The sequence below is a fragment of the Topomyia yanbarensis genome, chromosome 3, assembly GCF_030247195.1.
Source record: "Topomyia yanbarensis strain Yona2022 chromosome 3, ASM3024719v1, whole genome shotgun sequence".
Classification (NCBI taxonomy): domain Eukaryota; kingdom Metazoa; phylum Arthropoda; class Insecta; order Diptera; family Culicidae; genus Topomyia; species Topomyia yanbarensis.
This window is the reverse complement of record NC_080672.1, coordinates 152,394,827-152,415,910: the sequence shown is the minus strand read 5'-3', so window position 1 is coordinate 152,415,910 and position 21,084 is coordinate 152,394,827. Positions and strand designations below refer to the sequence as shown.

The 21,084-nt window shown below is 35.2% G+C and overlaps 1 protein-coding gene across 9 annotated transcripts in view; it reads left to right on the top strand.

The window, feature by feature from the left end:
• Nucleotides 1-21,084, top strand: part of LOC131692403 (guanylate cyclase 32E) — a 171,322-nt gene that overhangs the window by 101,018 nt on the left and 49,220 nt on the right. For all 9 annotated transcript variants that reach the window (XM_058979427.1, XM_058979430.1, XM_058979433.1 and 6 more), the window contains exon 3: nucleotides 6,719-7,462. In XM_058979427.1, coding sequence (XP_058835410.1) covers nucleotides 7,171-7,462 — 292 coding nt within the window. In that variant the 5' untranslated portion in view covers nucleotides 6,719-7,170. The remainder of the gene's footprint in view (nucleotides 1-6,718; nucleotides 7,463-21,084) is intronic.

The following is a 21,084-nucleotide window of genomic DNA, read 5'->3' as shown; positions in this document are numbered from 1 at the left end:
TTGGCATATGACACTCGGCCCTCCGGGTCGGGATTAGATTGACGAATTTTAGAGTGAATGAGAAAGGCAAAAACATTTTTAGCAAATGTTGAAAGTTATGCATTTTTTTTGGTGAGGTGTTCTATGTTTCATAGACATTAAATCAATTTTAACTTCGCTTCATATTAAATAAAGACCCTTATTACAGTACATCTCTACAAAAGCGAGCTCAATTTAAAAAGAAATCTGAGGATTATGATTGATTACAGAACTCTGGAATTTTCTATTGGAATGTTTTCAGGTAGGAATTTGATATTGATGCAATTAGACAACTCGTCGCTGTTGTGCTATCTTATGACAAGCGCCATTTAGCACATTTCGAGAAAAACGATTTTTAAAGTTTGAGATTGAATATCTTGAAACTTATAAATGGTATAAACAATCCAAAGAAGACAATTGATGCTTCTATCTATTCTGTATTAATCTCTCAAATATTACGAAGATCGGTTGACTATGTTGCGAGTTTTTACTATGAATGTAAACAAAAGTCGCACTCACACGTGTCATAGGCGTGTATTGATGACAAAATTTGTATGACGTGTCATAATTTTGCATGGAAAATTTTCCATAGAAAAAAATCATCAATTTTTAACTTTTATTCATATCTTTGCGTTCATATAGTCTATAAACAATCGGTGAAATGCATTTTGAAGGAAATGAGTCAGGGAATCTATAAAAAATTATTTTTTTTGGTTGCAGTGTTTCCAAATATCCTTTATTTCCAGTTTAAAACTAAAACTGCGTTTTTCTCACAACTCGTGTAATTTTCTTTTGAAAATGTTTATGTCATTGTGTTACCCAGACATTTTCACACATAAAAACATCTAAAACTTCAATATAACTTGAGCAAATCCCTAGATACAGTGATTTGAAGCAAAAAACTTACAATTTCTCATCATGTTTCTAGCTATATCTAAGTAACCAAGTAGAATTTCAAAATTCTGAAAACGCCACTTTGTAGAGATTTTTCAAACAAGTAGTGTGGCATATCTAACTCAGTTTACCCCAAAATGGCGTTTGTCATAAGATAGCACAACAGCGACGAACTGTGAAATCAAGACCAATAGATCAGTTACATATCAGGACCCCATTCCGACAATTTATCAAATGTCCTCATGATGTTTACAACAACAGGTTATCAATCTACGGATCAGATAATTGTTATTGTAATATTGAATTAAATCAGTCAGCATCAATAAATTTTCAACTTCAAACCAATATTTTTTTTGGGTGTGGTGGGGGGGGGGGGGGTTGTATGGTGTTATACCCCAAAACCTTCTCTTGGCTACGCCGTTGCTTGGAGTTATTTATTTCGCTTTTCTTTTTCCGATATGTTTCAGATCGATCCGATGGTTATAAGTTAGAAAAATTGCAGTCAGAAGGTTCGCACAAATGAACATTTTTGTACTGATAAGTTATCAAGTTCCTTCCAGACAACTTGAAAGTGTTCGGTGATTATTTTTAGCGGTTGTAGATAGTAAAATGAAATACAAAATTCGTTTTATCGAAATAATGTTTGACTTATTTCAATGGATTATTGCCATTGATTGGATTGATTTATTATGAACAATCAGAGCTTTCACCATTCATTCAAATTCAATCCGAACGAACCACAATACAGTTCAGTAAAACGCTTGCCTTCACCCCAACCGAATGAATTGTCGCTATGGATACCGAAGCAACAACACGAGTAAACAGAAACAGGAACGAATATATCCACACACGCTTGCATAAGCACGTATCATTATAATGATGAACAGTTGTGAGTATCATTGAGAGAGAGGATATCAGTATTCTCTTCTCTCTTGAATAGTGGTTCCTCTTTGCTTGGTTGATTATTTAGTGAAATTGGTTCAAGAACATACAAGCTGTTGAATCATTCAGATTCATTGTGTAATGCTGAATCTGAATATAAAATTCTTCTGGCCATATTAGCGGTTTTCAGCGTCTTTCGCTACGTCAGTTAAGAACATATGGCTTGTCGAGAGGACATTAGGCAACAGGTACCGCTTATTTGATTCTGCTGAGGTTTGAGGGGAAAAAATTTGAACTTGTGTTCACGATGCATTATAAATTTAGGGAAATCGTGGATATTCAAACATCGATATGCATTTATCAGTTTTTTGGATGTTGGTTCCTCAGATGATTCAGCCCAACACATATAGGTTCATTTTTTTCTAACATTGTATCTCTAGCTTATGAATATTTGGAATTTTATAATCGTGAACCAAAACGAAGTGGTTATAAGCTTGGTTATAAGTTATTCGCATTTAACAAGGACAATATATGTTTCAAACTATGATGTACTACATTCTTTTCCTAAATGTTGTACAGACAGGTTAAATGTTAACAAATATAATATTAACCACAAATTCGATGAGCAGGATTTATGACTCCTGATTAAATTGGATACCTACTAACGGAGTGTTTAAAATGTACGGCATATTGTGGAATATTTAATAATCAAAAAATTATTTCGAGCTTCGTCTAAAGTTGAGCAGGAATAGCAAAATTACACATGCCTTTTAATCTTTGGGAAGAAATTAGTATCCCGCTTTAAGGCTTTAGTGATCTGAACAGATTAGTTCGCTGCAATTATTCCGAGCTTGGCGAATAAAGTTTTATTCGGAATATCCTCCAAATGAATCTTAACAGTTGACTTTAATGCCTTTATTCTAAGTTACCCGAGATTTTTATTGCAACCAGGCAACCAAAAATGTTTTCAAATTTTGTTTAAATGGAAAAAATCACACTATATTTTTTCCTATTCCATCAACATTACTATCCTATCATTCAAAATTTGTCAACTGGTTAATAAAAACATGACACAATTTAACAAATTGCATTCATTTATTTGACATTTAAATCAAACATGATTTACGAAATTCATAGTCATGTGAAATTAAAATTAAATCTAAAACATTTTTGATGCTCGTATATGTCAGGAGCAGAACACGTAAATTTTTACGATTTTTCTAGTTCTGTGTAATACTAAAAAAACCCCTGAGTTGAACTTGAACAACGACTGGCTTATGAATATTTAAAAATATATTGTATTCCATAAGACAAATTGTTTTTGGTTTAATAATTGAATGTCTTTCAAAACTCGTTGAAATGTAATATGCAAAAGTATTCTGCGTATTAATGATTTTTTTCAGAATTGATAATTTGCTTTTTCAAAAGTTACAAAAGCTTTTCTGTGATCGTTTTTTCTGGTCAAGTTTACCCACCGCTGGAGCCTTGACCAAGGCTTGGGGAGCTTGACCAAGAGAATTTTAAAATATCAGAACAAAAAACAATGGCATATAACATGCTGTTATCTTTTCTTCCCATATTGTTGAGGTTCTTAGTACTAGTTAAAAATATAAAACGATTGTATTTCATGAGCTTTGATTTTTTTTAATGCATTGCTTTTTTGGATTAACTGTACTGATTACATTGCAGGTTCACGTGTCACAAAATCAGCCATAAAAAATCATTAGTGTATCTATCTGTGGTGTCCTTGAACAATTGATTGAAAAAAATTTCTCTTCTTTTTGGAAACGAGAACGATTTTTTCAAAAATACACCATTTTCACCTGAAAAAAATTATTAACAAATCCATAACATTAATATGGAAATTTTGACGAAAAAATGAAATCGTTCAAGGACACGGCAGTTAAATTACGAACAAGCAAAAATAAAGTTTAAAGTTTTAAATATAAGCGTAAGGGAGCAAGATGAAAAACGAAATGAAGAAGATGCAAAATTAGCTGATGGGATCGAAACAAATATAAAAATATAAAAAAAATTAAGTACCAAATGGAACACGTTATTAATAATTGTTGAATGTCGTGCTTGGTAAAGTCTCCCCATGTTCCCTTAACCCTATTTGTATTTTCACAATTCGACAGATTCAATAGGTTGAAGACAAAACTAAAAAATATTGCATATGAAAAGCGCACAGAACATGTACCTATCTCGAATAAAAATAATAAAAGACAACAAACACATTCTCGTTATGGGCGCTGTTCTCCGGGGCAGCTGGGCGGCATCATTTTTCGTACCTACATTCGCACCCAGCAAGCAAAGAGAATCTGGGTGCCTATGTACAGCTTACTATGGAGAACGAATGATGCATAGCAGTTGATATCTCTTCGAATGGGAGAGAGAATGAGCAACGGGTACTATTACGCTATGCTCATATACCTACACTATAGAACAGCAATGATTCACCAGCCTCGGTGGTGGTGAACCAAAGCCGTCAACTCCGCAGCTCAGTGGTGAATGGTTCAATAGGGTGTATGTTCGTGAAGCGCAGAACGAATGAAGAGTGTTCGTTCTTTTTCAGCTGATTCATTTTCCAAGCTCTGTGAACAATAAATATGCGACAAAGAGTAATCAACAAACAACAAGCCATAACTTTTAAAGTATTCAAAATAGATATATGAAGTCTTTAGTAAAGTTATTCGTAAAAGTAAGAGCTACAAATTTGCCGAAGACATCATTTCGATATAATCACTTCCAAGAAAATTTGTGAAAATATCTCACTCATAGGGGGATTAATCAGCAAAAGCAGAATACCAAAAGAAAGGGCATATTACCTCCATTAAATTCTCCGAAGATACTATTGACCTAAAATAAGCCGTTTTGGCGTTAATAATAGATTATATGTTTTTGGTCATATTTCTGGCAATGGGAAATGATAAAAATCTTTCGTCCGCATTTAATGTTAAATATCTCTTTTGATAATAGTCCGATTTCAACAATCTACAGCTTGTTCGAAAGGTATTCGTTTAAGCTGTCTAAAAACATATAAATTGTTAATCTATGTTGTCAATTTAGGCAAATAATTCAAAAAAACTGCAAAAAGCGCCATTTTTCCACATTCAAACATTCATATCTTGGAAACTAAACATCAGAATCAAAAACAAATTAATAGCGTTCATACTGTTTTTTAGTTCTTTCATTTAAAATTGGTTTGGATAAGATCGGTTCAGCCATTGCTGAGAAACACGAATGAGAATTTGTCCGTTACATACACACACACAGACATTGTCCCAAATCGTCGAGCTGAGTCGATTGGTATATAAGACTCGGCCCTCCGGGCCTCGAAAAAATTCTTGAAAGTTTGAGCGAATTCTATACATTTCTTTTATAAGAAATGTAAAAACAATATTGAATAATAATGGCATTAGAATTTGTTGTTTGCTCACATTTGCCACTAGAACCAGGGACTTGGTTAGAAAAAACCTCTTGTTGAATCACCCTCTATATAGCAATAGTATCTACATATACAGTAATGTTTCGATTATATCACTATGCGTTTATATCAATACTCGTTTATATCCCCTTCGATTATATCACGGTTTTGTCTCGATTATATCACGCTTTTTGAAAAACAGACACTACTTTTTGACCCAATTAAGTCACATGTTGTGTCCTGACACTTTTAGGTTTTTTTACAATTGATTTGCTAATTTACATGTAGGGTAATGAGCCTATTATTGGGTTTCGGGCTATTTCGTTAAGGGTTTATATATGATAATGTCAATCAAAAAGTCGACCTTTTTATTCTTTTATCTTAAAGTATAGATTCTTAAGAAAGTATCTGAAATTTTTATAGAGTTTTAAGCATTAGAAGCAAAGTTATAGCGCTGTTAATCTTGTTTCTTTACGTGAGCGGAGGGTGTGGCGCGAAACTTTAAACGTGAATAATCTCGAAATCATGTTTTACCAAGACGTTGTTGCAATGACTAGGATTGCTGAAATATCTTTCGGCCATTTACAATTCAATATTAATTCTTCAAAAGAGATTTTTTTGTATACAGGCCGGTGGATGCCCGTTGTGAGTAGTTTGTTTTCTTGTAGTACTTGTCACTGTCTTTCTTATAGAATCGAAATGTCTTCCACATATTTCCACATCTCTTAGTAATTGACGTTCAAAATGGCGGTATTTTTAACCCATTTTATTTAATAAGTCTTAAGTTTTGTAATAAAAAATGTTGACGTCTTCGACAAACATTTGCAATTTCTTAATTTAAAGAACTTCATAGGACATATGAAGAATTGCAAAATTCTCAAAAAAAAGTTATAATGAAAAAATGATTTTTTGGGTGCCTCCCACAAACAACGCGCTTTATCTCAACACCATTACATTTTGGAGAGTTCGCATGTTCAACAGGTTTTCTCGCAATAGAATTTTCTATAACTTTGTCATTCACATCATACCTCTATCTCGAAAGTTAGCGGAAATAAATTTTCTATCTCACTTTTAGGTGGCTTAATCGCAATTCAGTATACATCAAAAGAAGGAGGCTTCCATTCTGAAAAAGTGTTCCTAACACACCAAATCGCCAAAATCAACTCCTAGGGCACCATTAATTAAACGCACGTTTGGGTACCATTGCGACCACTGTGCAACGGCTTCAAATGAGTAGTGATAATAGAAACATGGCAAAAATAGGCTCACTACTCTACTATGATTTATTTTTTTGACTAACTATAACTTTTTATTATTTTTGTTTATAGAAACACATGAGTTAATGCTTTAATGTATTTTTTTGTTTTGTTTTGAATATATCACGCTTCAAATATATCACGCTAAAATACAGACCGACCGTGATATAATCGAAACATTACTGTACCAGTAATTATCCTCAATCTTCGTATACTGATAGTATTTTTCTCATATTTCCAGGGTCCATCAGTGTGCCAAGTGAATTGCATTAGTAATGTCATATAGGTGGAAATGTAACAAGTCAGTGGTATGTCAGTCAACGATTTGTCAGTGTAGTGCAGTATCTGCCATTAATTATTTAAATGTGTATCGAACCGAATAAAGTGGTTAAATACTTTCAAATGAGATTGGTTAGTGGAAAACAAGGAAATATTAGCAGCAGCAGGTGTTGCAGAAGAAGCTGATATTGAAAGTCAATCGGAAGCGATTCCAACTAGTGCGCGCTGATCGTGAGCTGGCTGCTAGAAATAGAATGCAACATGCGAAAAATGTTCCGATGTTTTAAAATGTTATATCAAGTGCATATATGTAGCAGTGCAAGAGCTCGTTGTGAAATTTTGCTGATATCGTTGGTTCGAAAAGCTATCCATCGCCAAGGGTGGTTGTGCGATAAAACGTAACAGTCGAGTAGCATGAAGTTCGAATATATCGCACTGAAGACCGCCGAAGAAGTTAGCAGTGCAGTACAGTGGAATCTTCCGGTTCATTACCACCAGCAAGTTAACGTTAGAAACGGCTGGCGAGGCCGCAGCATTAGGTGTAAACGGTGTTGTTCTTCACGTGCTGGATGTGAATTAATGTTCGTTGCAGTTGTTGTGATTATTCTAATCAGTTTCACCGTGATGATCGGTGGTGACGTATTTACCGTTGGGTATATTACCGGGTCACAGAGACGTCCGGGTGATCGGGAGTACGCGAGACCAGGTGTGTTTCAATTTTACTTCAACTAGAAATTGTGTTGCTATGTTCAGAATGGATTTTATACATCCTAAATACTTTTTCAGCATTTGTAAAAATTGCGGTATAAATTTTGTTTTTTGCCTATTTCCGGAATCTCATCCAGAATGACTTGTTTTGTTGTTTGCATGGTATCATGGGGTGGACTTCTTTGCGTGATCAAAAAAGTTTTTTGTTATTTGCATTAAAGTAGGAACCAGGAATTCGAATTTTTATTTTCAAATGCCTTTCAGTTCAATCCGCTCCAATGGCGTAGCCAGAAATTTGGATTGGGGATGGAAATCGTTAATTTTTCGAAAATGCTTAAATTCAGTGTAAGTTTGATAAATTAGTGAAAGTTCAGAAACAAAATTAGGCTAACAGATGCGTTTTACAATTTCTTTAAGTGGAATAAATGTTCAAAAACTTTTCTAGCGGTCAAGCTCACATAATTTCGAAACCATCAACTTTGAAATTAAGGAAAAAGAACCTTGAAACGAGAAGGTAATCATGAAACATTGTTGTCATGTTTGTTGCTATTTCAATCAATGTACCTTCAATTCACATATTTTTGCATTGTAGAGTGAACGATGCCATTATGCGATATTTATATTATTAAAATTGTCTAAAGTTGATGAAAGTTGTTATGAAAGTTGCTGTATAAATTCCAACTTGGGACTCATGCTACATAATTTGCGTAGTTAAGTGCAGATAAATTACTAGCATCAATATTTTTTAATGTAATGAGAGATGGCGTTTGGTCACGGGTTTCTTACAATAATATATTAATAATATTTTTTTTGTAAACAGTATCGAGATATGGTGATATGTTCAAACGCCACCTCTCATTACTGAAAACAAACTGGTCGTTCATCTTTCTGTCGAATATTCATTAATAAGAAAATTGATTATGAAAGGCGTCTTGAAATATTTGGATTTATTACAAAATAATTTCTTTTTATGATAAGTGTTATTTAAAACGAAAACTCCGCTGCGAAATCAGCTTTATTGAAGTTAGCTTAAACACACAATTAAGAAAATTGTCGATTAAAATGGACAAACAATATCCGAGATGATATGTGAAAGTCATAGTAAGAATGTCGATTGATTCCATCATCTAACATAACAATTGTAGTGAAAATAAAGGGCGAACACGAAATTATTGCGACACATTCAACTGGGCATAACTTTTTTACCATTGGGTAAAAATCGACCAAATTTTGCACACTTTCTCATTGATGTGTATTGTTTACATGCTGTCAAACTCGAAGTCGTGTTTTTCGATTCAACGAAAATGGAGGTGAACCAACGCGAGTCGTGAGAATAAATTCTTTCCAAACACCTGGAATTTCCTGACCTGTCGCACCGGCAGTTGGGAAAAATGTTGAACATTCACCATTCAACCGTCTCCAGAGTGTTGAAGCGGTTCCAGGAGCGGTTGACGTTAGACCACGGCAAAGGAGCTGGAAGAAAACCGGGACCGGAGAACAAAAAGACGGAGGGAAAGGTGAAGCGGATGATCAAAGCAAATCCCAACGTCTCAAGCCGTGATTTGGCTAAAAAGATCGACATGTCGCAGAGCTATGTCCAGAATGCAAAGAAGAGAGCTGGACTACATACATACAAGGTACAGAACTTCCCAAACCGCGATGAGCGGCAACAATTGACGGCTAAAACTCGGGCACGGAAGCTCTACGAGAAGATGCTGACAAAATATGGCTGCTGTGTGATGGACGACGAAACGTATATAAAAGCCGATTTTATGCAAATTCCGGGGTGTGAGTTTTTCACCGGCAAGAGCAAGTTCTATGTGAACGACAAATTTAAGAAGAAGAAAATGTCGAAGTTCGCCTTCAATATCTCATTTGGCATGCCATCTGCTCTTGCGGACTGAGGAGTGAGCCTTTCGTGACAAAGGGCACAGTAAGTGGCGAGATCTACAAATCTGAGTGCCTCGAGAGGCGCCTTTTGCCGTTCTTGCAGCAGCACGACGAAGCTCCGCTATTTTGGCTAGATTTGGCATCATGTCACTATTCTAAAAATGTCCTGGAGTGGTATGAGACCAATTTTGTCCATTTTGTTCCAAAGGACATGAATCTGCCAAACTGTCCGGAGCTACGCCCGGTGGAGCAGTACTGGGCAATGATGAAGCGGGAACTTCGGAAGAGCAAGAAGACCGTCAAAGACGAGAAGGACATGTTAAGAAAATGGAAAAAAAACTGAGAAACTGGTACCGGATGACACTGTAAAGACTTTGATGGAGGGCATCAAGCGAAAATGCGTTCAATTTTACACTCAAGGCTCCATCGATTAACTTTTCTTTTGATTTTTGAAGTCAATATTTGTATAAAACTACCCTAAAACTTTGGTTTGATTTTAAACATTATAAGAAAATTGGCATGACATTTTCGGTGTCGCAATAATTTCGTGTTCGCCCTTTAATAATTATAGTTTACTAAAGCACGTTGAAATCTGATCCGCAAGAACCGAATTGACGATAATGCAATCGGAGAGTTTATTTCTGTTCTCATTTGTTTTCATCATCCACTAATGGCAAAACTTATATCATAAAATGCATGAAAAAATCGACTTTCACTGTAAGGTGAATTAATACGGTCTTTTCGATATCAAATTTGTGCTCAGTGACTCCAAATTCACTGGACGACATTCTCTAAAATGTATATGGTGGTAGAAAGAAATGCATGTTACAGGGGTGGGGGGGATAAAGATGCAGAGAAATTTTACGAAGATCCGTCCGAAAATCTCCAAAATCGTGACCGACCATCTTATATTCCGATGATATTATTGATGGCATTTAAAACTGGACTCCATAAAAGTGCGATTTTTCTTATAAAAGTGCCGCTTTTACATTGAATCGTTTTCATGTATGAGGCACACTTATTCCTCGTTGGATAATACATAAGTGCGTAATAGACACCAAGACAATTCAATGTAAAAGCGCAGTTTTATTTGTGTTTCCGCACTTGTAGTCGCACTTATTATGTGCGCAATGCGCTATACTTTGCACATTTCACCGGCATGGAAGACTAAATATTTTCCACAGTCAATAAGATTAATTTGACTCAGGCGTGTCTAAAACCATTATTAACAAAAAATGACCACAAATTTGGCATGCGGCATTCGAAAGATACAGTATCCAAGCATCTCCTCAGTGAATTTCAAAATGATCCATCGAGAGATTCGAGAGATATGGCGATTTGAAGTTTTATGACAAGTTTCATAAGGCTACCAGCAAACACCCACGGGATTGGTCCTATCTTTATTAACAAAAAATATTTGTCTACTTATTTGGTACTTGAAATTCGAAAGATATAGTAATCAAGTATATCTCCTGCAAGTTTGAAAATATTTCATTGACGAAATCAAAAGTTATAACGATTTGAATGCGGTATGCGGTCATGGATGGGTTTTCTACCAGATTTCAAGCTTGAAGCCATGTTTGTCCATTGACTATTTCGATCGTTTATATGTGTCGCTGTTTTAAAGAAAAACCGTGCCATTTAAGCATAAGCACAAGAGATCGCCCGTAGTTGCTACTCCGTTATTGACCAGAACCAAATTAGGTTGCAAAATGTTGATTGGAACAACATGCTTGGGAATAACATGATGAGCCACATTGTACAATCTATTCTGATCTCTGCATGCTGATCAATACCGACGCCGGCCACGTCCGAATGAAGATCTTCTGGGAAAGGAAGGAATGTTAGTCCGATACCTGTTGCTACTAGAGACCGAGGAATCCTCTGCATCTCCACATGTATCATGGGAAGGGGAGAGTTGTTAGTAAGTGTGCCAATAGCGTTATCATGCAATAATTGCTCTGGGCAGCCGGCTGCCGAGAATTTGGGGAATTTATCATTTGTTGTATTAATACGATTAGCAAAATAAGCAACTTGAACTCCAGATAGCCGGCTATAAGGAGCACTGCTTATATTTTTTAATAATATTCAATCACGCGACGAATTTTTTCGTGGTTTGTATCGTGTCGATGCGTTTATACGTGTCGCTGTTTTAAAGAAAAACCGTGCCATTTAAATACACAAATATAATGTACAAAAGGTGTTACTTTCTATGGTGCGCTGAAAAAAATATGAAAATAGGGTTGTCTACCTAACGATAACTATAACGTGTAAATTAAAAACTACAAGGGGCAGCCCTATGGGGTTGCACGAGCTGTAGACGTAGGACTATACTACTTAATGTAAAATATTTATTTTCTTAGTACATTTATAGTAATAATAAATCAAACATATTTCTTACGTATGGTTTAATCACAACCAATCAACATCGAATATTACATATTGAACCAAACCTTTTTGGTTATCAGATCATTTTATTTGTAGTAGGAGATCGAATCCGATTAAACTTATTTAAGAAGATCTGAAGAAAGAAGACAGAAATCTGTGACCGAACTAATTTTAGACAATATAGTTACATTTCATGTATAGACCAAGCATTCTAGTTATATTTTGCCATTATTGTAACTTTCTTAAAGTACGCATACAAATATAGCGAATGCAGTGGTCTTAATCATATATCGAAACTATAAATATACAAGAATCGAAAACAATTTTATATATGGAGAAGATGCGTTTTGCAATGGTTTTTCAAGTAACAGTGTATTCATTCATAAATAGGCTTTGTAGTATGTACCTATTAGTAGAATCAAAATACTATAGGCTGAATGGAAATGAATCACGTGAAGGGGAAATGAATCAATGAATTGATCGAACGTAAATAATAAACTTTCGTTGTGCAATTTAGTAACAAATTAGATCTACCTACCTACACATTCGCCTCAAACATTAAACCCAAGCGTACAAAACAAAATGAATCAACGCTGATGAGCGAAAGAGACAACTAATACCACGACACTATGTTAACCGTGTTTGCAAATGGAGCTCGCATGTACAAACTATTTTGTGTACGAATAATTATACATAAAAGTGTGCTGGAAATGAGCACAACACAAAAGATAGCATAGTGTTAGAACGGACAAGCTCAGTCGCATTCACTGGGTAGCGTACCACCGACGAATCGACGTGCCACATGAAACAAAAAATGTGTCAAATGTTGTCCTAATTGTTTAAATTAAAATACGTTGTTACACTAGCGGCGTCTGTATAATGGTCTTCGTCGATAACAAAACAGTACGCAAAAACCAAGATGTATCGACGTTGTACAAGGTATGCTAAAACAAACAAACTTTCTTTTAGCATGTTGAAGATCGTTTTTCCAGCTTTTTACTATCCTATGTATGCACTTTTTAACAAAACTGTCCGTTACAAGCAAAAAAGTAACAGAATACATACTTTTTCAATGATTTCTGAGTACTGTTTTGATGCACACATACGCAGCTGAGGAAATTGCACACCTTCTGTAATATCAATATACTCATCGAGAAGCCTGCCCAGATTCAAACATGGCGGAGCGATCTGTAGTAGTTTGACAGTAGTGATCGCTTCATTTCAAAACAATCGTTATTTTGTAAGGGACACTTTTCGAATGCCTCTGTCATGTCGGTTCGTCGGTGAGCGTACCTCCACAAGCAGTGCAACGGACTTCTAACTCAGCTACACTGGCTATGAAAACTAGCAACTGAGCGTGTTCGGCGAAATCCGTCTGTTTAAATAGTCGATGATGACGTCATTCATACAAGTGTAGCACGCTAGGTACACAAATCTGTCGAAAAAGAAAAGATCTTGTTTAGTGTTTTGTTCTTTTTAAACTCTAGGCAGCCGGATACCGAGAGTAACCTATGTTCCCTAAACAGAAGCAATTTGAACTCCACACAGCCGACCGTTGCCTAGGAAAACAAATCTTATCTGCGTAATGGGCCGGATCACTATTTACTGCAACGGTATTTAGACTGATTTCGCTACTTCTTCTCTACTATGTATTTATTGGTTTGAAAATTACCGAGTGATAACACATTATACAGGCAACGAGTTATGATAGCGCGAATTGTTATAAATCAAGAAAAGTATTTCCTATTTTCCAAATCGGATTGTTCGTGAAATACACGTATACAAGTGAAAATAACGAACATTGAAGGGAAATATAAAGGATTGTGGACCTGATGCACGGGCTTGTTAGCAGTAACTTGAAACTTGAAATTAGATTCACAAAAACACGCGGCGAATCTTTCGTACCCGTGATCATCGATACTAGTCAGATTAAAGTCTCATTGGGACTGATTTCCGATCAACTATTCATTTTTACGGTAATGTTTTCTCGACTAGATTTGTTCGCACCATCTCATTCTGCTACAATTGGCAGAAGGCTGATAGCAACCAATCATCGCCGGTCTAAGTTTAAAATTGGACCACTTTTCGTTACATACCATTTTTGTAGAATTTGCAACGTGCACCCCTATATCGAAAACAAAGACGTAGTCCTACGTCAAAAAATTGAATAAATGTTGGAATGTTTACTTAAAAAGGCCATATCTCAGGAGTTTGTTTACTGACTCTAAATGTTTTCATTACTTAACTGGTAGACGTTTTATCAACAATTTTCTTTCAGAATAAAATAGAGTTGTCTACCTCAAATAATAGACAATATAATTGATCTGAACTATATGTATTATCATTATATAGTAAATACTTTTGTGTTAAAAATAACAGCCCGTCCATTTTTATTCACTAATTGACTGCAATTGCTGAATACTATAAATTGTGGATATATGAAATGTTGAAACTAACACAGTCGTGATTCGCTGGTTGGACAATTTTTAACAGGGGCCGCTTTTTAGTTGGACCTTCGCTAGTTGGTCCATTCTCGAACGAAAATGCATCTGAATGTCAAATTCTTTTGTTAAATTCATTTAGACAATAAAACTGACAATAGTTAGTGACGTGAACAGATGCATTTGTATTGATAACATCCCTTTTGACCAGTTTTTGACATCTGTTAACCCAACCAGCGAATCACGAATGTACAAAATTTCCAACAAAAACCGTACTATAACATAAATTGATCTGAATCTGCAAATACCATGTTTGAATATTGAATTTATGATTGTATTTTTCCATAATTTGTAGTTTGCGTTCGTTGCATTAAACCAATGTATAGAAATCGATAGGTCATCGTTTTGGAGTTACAGGGAATGGATACTTCTTCATGATAAAAATATGCACTGAAAAAAATGTTGGAGAGCCATCATGCTATCACATTCAAAATATTTCTTTTCTTTTTAGGTTATTGTTGACAAAATATAAAAAAATAAGAAAATGGGTTTTTTAAATTTTTAACATAATTTTATTTTTGTGAAAAACGACACAACATTTTATTTCAGTTTATCGGTATCGGTAAAAAAGTTTTTCAAACACTAATTCTTTACCTATTTTTAAATGTGATACTTATTGACATGCAAAACTATAATTTTATTACAGTATATAATTCTATGTATCATTCTAAATCAAAATGCGCTTTATCATCCAAAATGCGATAATTTTCAAGATATTTGGAATTTTTCTCCATCAAAAACAATCAATTTGTGTAATTATGCCCTTTTTTAAAAGTTATTTGCGTTACCAAATCATGAAATGTCAACAATCTAATGTTTATCGTTTCAAAGACGGAAGAGAAACTTTTGATTATGGAGAAACTTTCGATAAAAAAGTTTTTCTAACAACAACTTTTGGCATATTTTTATAATTCATACTATTTGTAGTCCAAAATACAGTTTTATTTTTGAATATGATTTTAAACGCCATTTTAAATCAAAATGGTCATAGCAAAAATTTTCTGAAATGTAATAGTTCTTGAGATGTTTTAAATTTTGTTTTAACAGCAGAATTCTTTTGTATTATTACGACCTTTTCATACGTTATTCTCATTTCTCCATCGAAAAGGTCCAAAACATTCCCTGTAACTTTCATTGTGCACGAAAAAAAATATTTTCAGTCACGCAGAGTCACACATACGAGTGTTCCATGATTAGACATTCACCCATTTCCACGTCGAGAAGCGCCGCGGCAAATACGATAACTCTTGATAAAATTGTCGGACACAGGAAATTCAATAAGATTTGTAAAACTTAGACTTGTAGTCACTCGATGAACCAACAAAACAGAAAAAAGTTCGTGTTTCGGAAAATGGCTTCATTAAAATCGAAAAATCTCATTTTTTACTGTAAATTCGCTCACTTTTCTTCAAAATACTGGTGATAATTTTTTTATTCGGTTTTCTGCAGTTCATCGACTGGCTACATATATTGTGTATTCACATAAGAAAATCAAGCCAATTCGTTGATTAGTTTTTGAGTTATCGTGTTCGCCAATTTGAAAACCGCCGTTTAGAGAAAAACGCAATTAAAGTTGCCGATAGATTGAAATCTACGTGTGTTACAGCAAATACGCGCGAGGAATGCATGGCTGTTTAAAACAAAAAAAAAGTTCAGCATGGCCACGTAGATTGCAGGAGACCATTCCAAAGGTTCAATGCTAAAAATTAAGCGAATAAAAAAGAAGTCGACCCCAAACGGCCCCCTTAATCATCGGACCCTATGGTTAAATAATATTTTGATTGTTTTTGTATAGCTTTCAAATTGTTTACAGTATCGATTTGGTGTCAATGGAAAAGTTAAAGCAAATGTTATGGGCCTTTTAAAAACCTATTGTTGTTGATGGAGAAACGCGAATAACTTATGTAAAGGTCATAATTAAACAAAATAATTGTGTTGTTGAAACAAAATATAAAATATCTCGAGAACTACTACATTTCAGAAAATTTTTGTTATTAAACTTTCGATTTAAAATGGCGTTTAGAATCATATTCAAAAATAAAATTGTATTTTTGACTGCAAATTGTATGAATTATAAAATTATGTCAAAAGTTGTTGCCAGGAAAACTTTTTATTGAAGCTTCTCCATAATCCAAATACACTGAGAAAGTTTCTTTTACGTCTTTAAAACGATAAACATTAGATTGTTGACATTTTATGATGGGGTAACGCGAATAACTTTTAAAAAGAGCCTAATTACACGAATTAATTGGTTTTGATGGAGCAAAATTCCAAATATCTCGAAACTATCGCATTTTGGAAGATATTTGTTATATGACACATTCTTTCGTGACGTGATAACGATTTGACGATTCTTCATTCATATGTTATAACTTTCTCCAATGAACGCCTACATCATAACTTATTACAGATTCGGAAAGCAGACAAAATTTCACTAAAGATTTAATAAACATAAACTGAATATACTGGAAGACGATTGTTTTATGATCGATAATGTAACGTGACGTTACAACGCGTCACAAATTAGAACTTTCAACGTATTTATAAAAACCTGTTTTAATCCACCTAGAGGTGTAATTGTGCCTTTCTCATTTCTCCAAACTATGATTTAATAGCTGATTCGTACAATATAACATTATGGAAATGTCTTTCATTCATAAGAGCACCTTTTTGCATTCACCGCGGTATCGGTTTGAATCGGAGTTTTCTATGTGATCGCACTCCACAACCCGTAACTCTGGAGCTGGAGGTCGGATGGAGATGGAATTTAATATCAGTTTCCGGGGACGCAACACCTTTCATTTGAGACTAAGTTGATCAAATCGGTCTAGACATTTTCGAGAAACCAATATAACCGTTATTCTGAATTTGGATGCTTCCGGATCCGTCGATGGTGGCCAGTGTAGCCAAAGAGACTTTGAATTACTGTTGGGGACCTAGATCTGCAAATTAACAGTTGCGTTCACATTTTGGAAAAAAATTTACCTTTTTACATTCATCGCAGAATTCGTTAGAATCGGGATTTGCTGCGTGATCGTACGTATCATCCTGTAATTCAGGAACCAGAACTCGGATCCACACGAAATTTAACAGCTGCTGATGAACCTTTCATTTAAAATCAAGTATGTCAAAATCGGTTCAGAAAATTCCGAGAAACCGATGTGGACAAATCAAAAAAATTTGTTTTGTAACCATACTCTTCAACTCGTAATCCGAAACAAGATATCGGTTGAAAATGAAATTCAATAGCAACCTCCCATAGGTTGCCTTTCATTTGAATCTTAATTTGTAAAAATCGGTTCAACCATCTCCGAGAAACCGATGTGGAAATTTTGTTAACAAATCCGCACATACACACTTACATACATACATACATACATACATACATACACACATACATACATACATACATACATACATACACACATGCATACACACAGATATTTTGCGATCTCGGCGAACTGAGTCGAATGTCATATGCGACTCGGCCCTCCGGGCCTCGGTTAGAAAGTCGGTTTTTGGAGCAATTGGGTCATTAAGCTATATATAGTTTTCCGTTCCATTCGATAAATTTTAGGTCCAATATACATAATATAACATGATTTCAAAAAAAATTTCGTTGTAATACGTAAAAACGATTTTTTTGTTTTTTAAAATAAATCTAATGTAAACTTGGCAACCATACATAGGAAAACAGCGGTTGTTTACATCTGGCCTATCAGGACAACACCCAAAATGAAAAAAAAACTATATGCAATGTATGGTGTTTATGTCAAATAAAAATAACCCTGTGGAAAAACCGAGAAAACATGCCTTATTTTTTCTGACAGGGCATCATTTGTCGTGAAATTCGATATGTCAAACCCTTCCTATAGTGTCAAATCCAGACTGTCAACATATTTCTTTATTTTAAATTTTAATATTATTTTCACGTTTCCTGAGTTGGAAAAAAATATTGTTGCAATCACGAAAATCAGCTTTATCGATGTAAGTAATAAAAAACCTGTTTTAATCCACCTAGAGGTGCAATTGTGCCTTTCTCATTTCTCCAAACTATGATTTAATAGCTGGTTCGTACAATATAACTTTATGGAAATGTCTTTCATTCTTATTACACTTGGTAAGTATATATAAGAGCACATTTTGCATTCATCGCGGTATCGGTTTGAATCGGAGTTTTCTATCGGACCTCCACAACCCGTAACTCCGGTGCTGGAAGTCGGATGGAGATGGAATTTAATATCAGTTTCTGGGGACGCAACACCTTTCATTTGAGACTAAGTTGAGCAAATCTAGCCATTTTCGAGAAACCAATATAACCGTTATTCTGACTTTGGATGCTTCCGGATCCGTCGATGGTGGCCAGTGTGGCCAAAGAGACTTTGAATGACTGTTGGGGACCTAGATCTACAAATTCAACAGTTGTGTTTACATTTTGGAAAAAAAATCACCTTTTTACATTCATCGCAGAATTCGTTAGAATCGGGATTTGCAGCGTGATCGTACGTATCACCCTGTAATTCAGGAACCAGAACTCGGATCCACACAAAATTCAACAGCAGCTGATGGACCTTTCATTTAAAATTAAGTTTGTCAAAATCGGTTCAGAAAATTCCGAGAAACCGATTTGGAAAAATCAACAAATTTTGTTTTGTAACCATACTCTTCAACTCGTAATTCGGAACAAGATGTCGGTTGAAAATGAAATTCAATAGCAACCTATGGGAATATTATACCTTTCATTTGAATCTTAGTTTGTAAAAATCGGTTCAGCCATCTCCGAGTAACCGATGTGGACATTTTGTTAACAAATCCGCACATACACACACATACATACACACATACACATACACACATACACATACATACATACACACAGATATTTTGCGATCTCGGCGAACTGAGTCGAATGTTATATGAGACTCGGCCCTCCGGGCCTCGGTTAGAAAGTCGGTTTTTGGAGCAATTGCATAACCTTTCTATATAAGAAAGGCAAAAGAATAATATTTAATTAGCTTAATAAGCATGAGTTCAATGTTATCTTCATGTGATTATAATTTGCAAAGGTTGGTGGAATGCGTTTGAACGTGTAGGGAATGGGGGTTTAGTAGAGTGGGTGTGGAGGATGCGTCAGAAATCCTTCATCTTATTTCGGTATACGGGGTGGATGAAGGAAATCTGGGCGTGAGGGTGATCCAAGAAGAGGGGAGTGATGAAGGAGGGAGGTGTAAGGGCAAGGTGGGGAGGGGGGGGGGGGGTGAAGGGGTGGCTACGCAATACTCAACTGCATATTTTGCCTTCCATTTGAGACTTGGTTTGAGAAAATCGGTTCAGTCATCACCGATGAACCGATGTGACTTTAATTGTGGAATATGCCCGGAATTCCGGACTTCCGGAATCGTCGATAGTGGACAATATGTTCAAAGAATGTTTGATTGGCAATCAGTGATCTAGATCTACGATTAGAAGTAATTTGGTGACCATTTCAATAGTTTTTAGCCTCTAAGGTATTACCATTGTACCGATTTATATGGGAAATTCCAGTGTATCCTTACTAACACCCCAGTAACTCCGGAAGCAAGAGTCAGAACCGAATGAAATTCAGCAGCAGTCAATGGCATTACTGTATCTTTCATTTGAAATTAAGTTCGTAAAAATCGGTAGAGAATTCGTTGTGGAATGGGTGTGATATTAGCTTAGGAACTTGGCGGGTTCCCCGAGGGCGTCATGAACCGTCATAGGTGGCCAATGTGGTCAAAGCTGCTTTGATTGATCATTAGTGATCCAGACCCGCAAACTAGAGTAATGTTACATCAATTTTAATATGTTTTACATCATTTGAACATTATGGTGGTACCAGTTTATATGGGAATTTGCTGTGTGACCGCACTCTTCAAACCGTAACTCCGGAACCGGAAGTCGGATCAACTAAAAATTCAATAGCAGCTTATGGGAGCGTTATACCTTTCAGATGAAACTAAGTTTGCGAAAATCGGTTCAGCCATCTCTGAGAAAATTGTGTGAGTTTAAATGACACACGCACATACACACACACACATACACACACATACATACACACACAGACATTTGCCGATCTCGACGAACTGAATCGAATGGTGTATGATACTCGGCCCTCCGGGCCTCGGTTAAAAAGTCGATTTTTACAGTGATTGCATAGCCTTTCTTTATATGAGAAAGGCAAAAAGTCAAAATATCTGCTCTATAAGATTTTTTATCAAGAACATGATCTATGATGTATTTCTAAATAGCATACGAATAACAAGGTGTCATTAAATATATTTTTTAATGTTTTGTTTCTTATAAAGCATCTTTTAACTTTCGTGACGTTACAACGCTCCTTTCTCAGAAAAACGATATCTCATTGCGTTGTAACGTCACGAAAATCTTCAACTCTGTAGGTTACGCTAGTGCTATTGTTTTGAATAAAATTTTAAATATTTATCACATTTAGCCATGATTTAATGATAATTAACTCGAATAACAATATGGGGTTGTTGAAAAATCACGATACAGTTTATTTTTTGATTGTAGCAGAAATAATTGATCAAACCAAGAAAAATTTTATTACATATCTTGTTGTGGATAGATTTGAGACATTTGATACATTTATTTATTTGACACGGCTCAACATGGTAGTTTAACGGAGCCATAATAGCAGCTTTTATCACATATTTCACAAACAAAAATAAATTGGCGTACTGCTTTCTTTAATTTGGTAAGGATTCAGGTTCCTGATCCGAGTTTATAGCATGACATTTGTATTGTTGGGCTTAAGCAAGTGGATTTAAATAACAAAGCGAGCACAATTTAAGCACCAGAC